Here is a 1016-nt window from a genome sequence, read left to right on the forward strand (position 1 = left end):
GCCATGGCCTGGCTGCCACGGGGGGGGATCCCAGGAGAAGGGACCACCCTCGGCAGGGCCAGCTCTGAGGGAGCTCAGGAAGGCTCCAGGGAGAGTCCTCCACCCACAGCTCCGCTAATCCCCAGGGCTCATCCAGTGTCTCGTCTGCTCTGAAGCCACTAATTAAACATAACGATGCAGAGCGGCTCAAATAAACTTGTGGGGAAGCAAAGCAGCCTTGGGGCAAACCCTCTGTCCCAGGCCTGGCCCTGCAAAGATCCGAGGGCAGATGGGAGCTGACCAGGAGAGCTTTCCTGCCCTCCCTGGGGCTGCAGGACGTGGCTGAGCCCTTCCAGCTGCACCAGCCACTCTGTGCTCAGCTCCAGCTCTGGGGCAGAGTTTTGGAGACCTTTCAAAGGGCATCAAGGTCTGAAACGACCCCTGCCAGGTTATTCCTGCAGCACACACACTGCAGTGGGAGCAGCCGAGGGAAATGTGGGGCTGGAGATTGCAGGGTGTGCTCGGCTTTGCCTCACACCTGCTCCCTCTGGGACCTGGGCTCTGCCCTCCAGCACAGGCTGAGAACTGGCCCTTGCCCAGGCGGGGTCCCTGCCAGGCTGCACCCCCACCTCGGGTCTCGCCGTCCCCACAGGACCCGTGGGGTCGGGGCCGGGCTCTCACCGTTGTCACAGCGCCAGTTGATGTTGATGCAGCGCCCGTTGTTGCAGGTGAACTGTGTCAGGGGGAAGCAGGTCGGGTAGGCTGCGGAAGAGGCAAAGGCACCGTGAGCACGGGGGCACCCCATGGAGGGGTGAGGGGCAGCACCCCCAGAGCCCCCCGTGCTCCCAGTGCTCCCAGTGCTCCCAGTGCTCCCAGTCCCACTCACCGCACGAGGCCGACTCGTCGGAGCGGTCCCCGCAGTCGTCGTCCAGGTCACACGTCCAGGAGATGGGGATGCAGCGGCCGCTGGCGCAGGAGAACTGGTTGGGGGAGCAGGTCCGGGCTGGCCAGGGAGGGACACACAGAGCATTAGTGGC

The 1016-nt window shown here is 64.8% G+C and overlaps 1 protein-coding gene across 1 annotated transcript in view; it reads right to left on the reverse strand.

Annotated features, from left to right (window-relative positions):
* Positions 1 to 1016, reverse strand: part of LOC103759787 (prolow-density lipoprotein receptor-related protein 1) — a gene marked incomplete at its 3' end in the record, with an annotated part of 66169 nt that overhangs the window by 30697 nt on the left and 34456 nt on the right. Inside the window, exons 15-16 of the mRNA XM_029958181.1 lie at positions 866 to 984; positions 661 to 741 (exon numbers count right to left, since the gene is read on the reverse strand). Of these exons, the coding sequence (XP_029814041.1) occupies positions 661 to 741; positions 866 to 984 (200 nt within the window). The remainder of the gene's footprint in view (positions 1 to 660; positions 742 to 865; positions 985 to 1016) is intronic.

Source organism: Manacus vitellinus, unplaced genomic scaffold, assembly GCF_001715985.3.
Source record: "Manacus vitellinus isolate BGI_N305 unplaced genomic scaffold, ASM171598v3 scaffold_148_pilon, whole genome shotgun sequence".
NCBI classification, from domain to species: domain Eukaryota; kingdom Metazoa; phylum Chordata; class Aves; order Passeriformes; family Pipridae; genus Manacus; species Manacus vitellinus.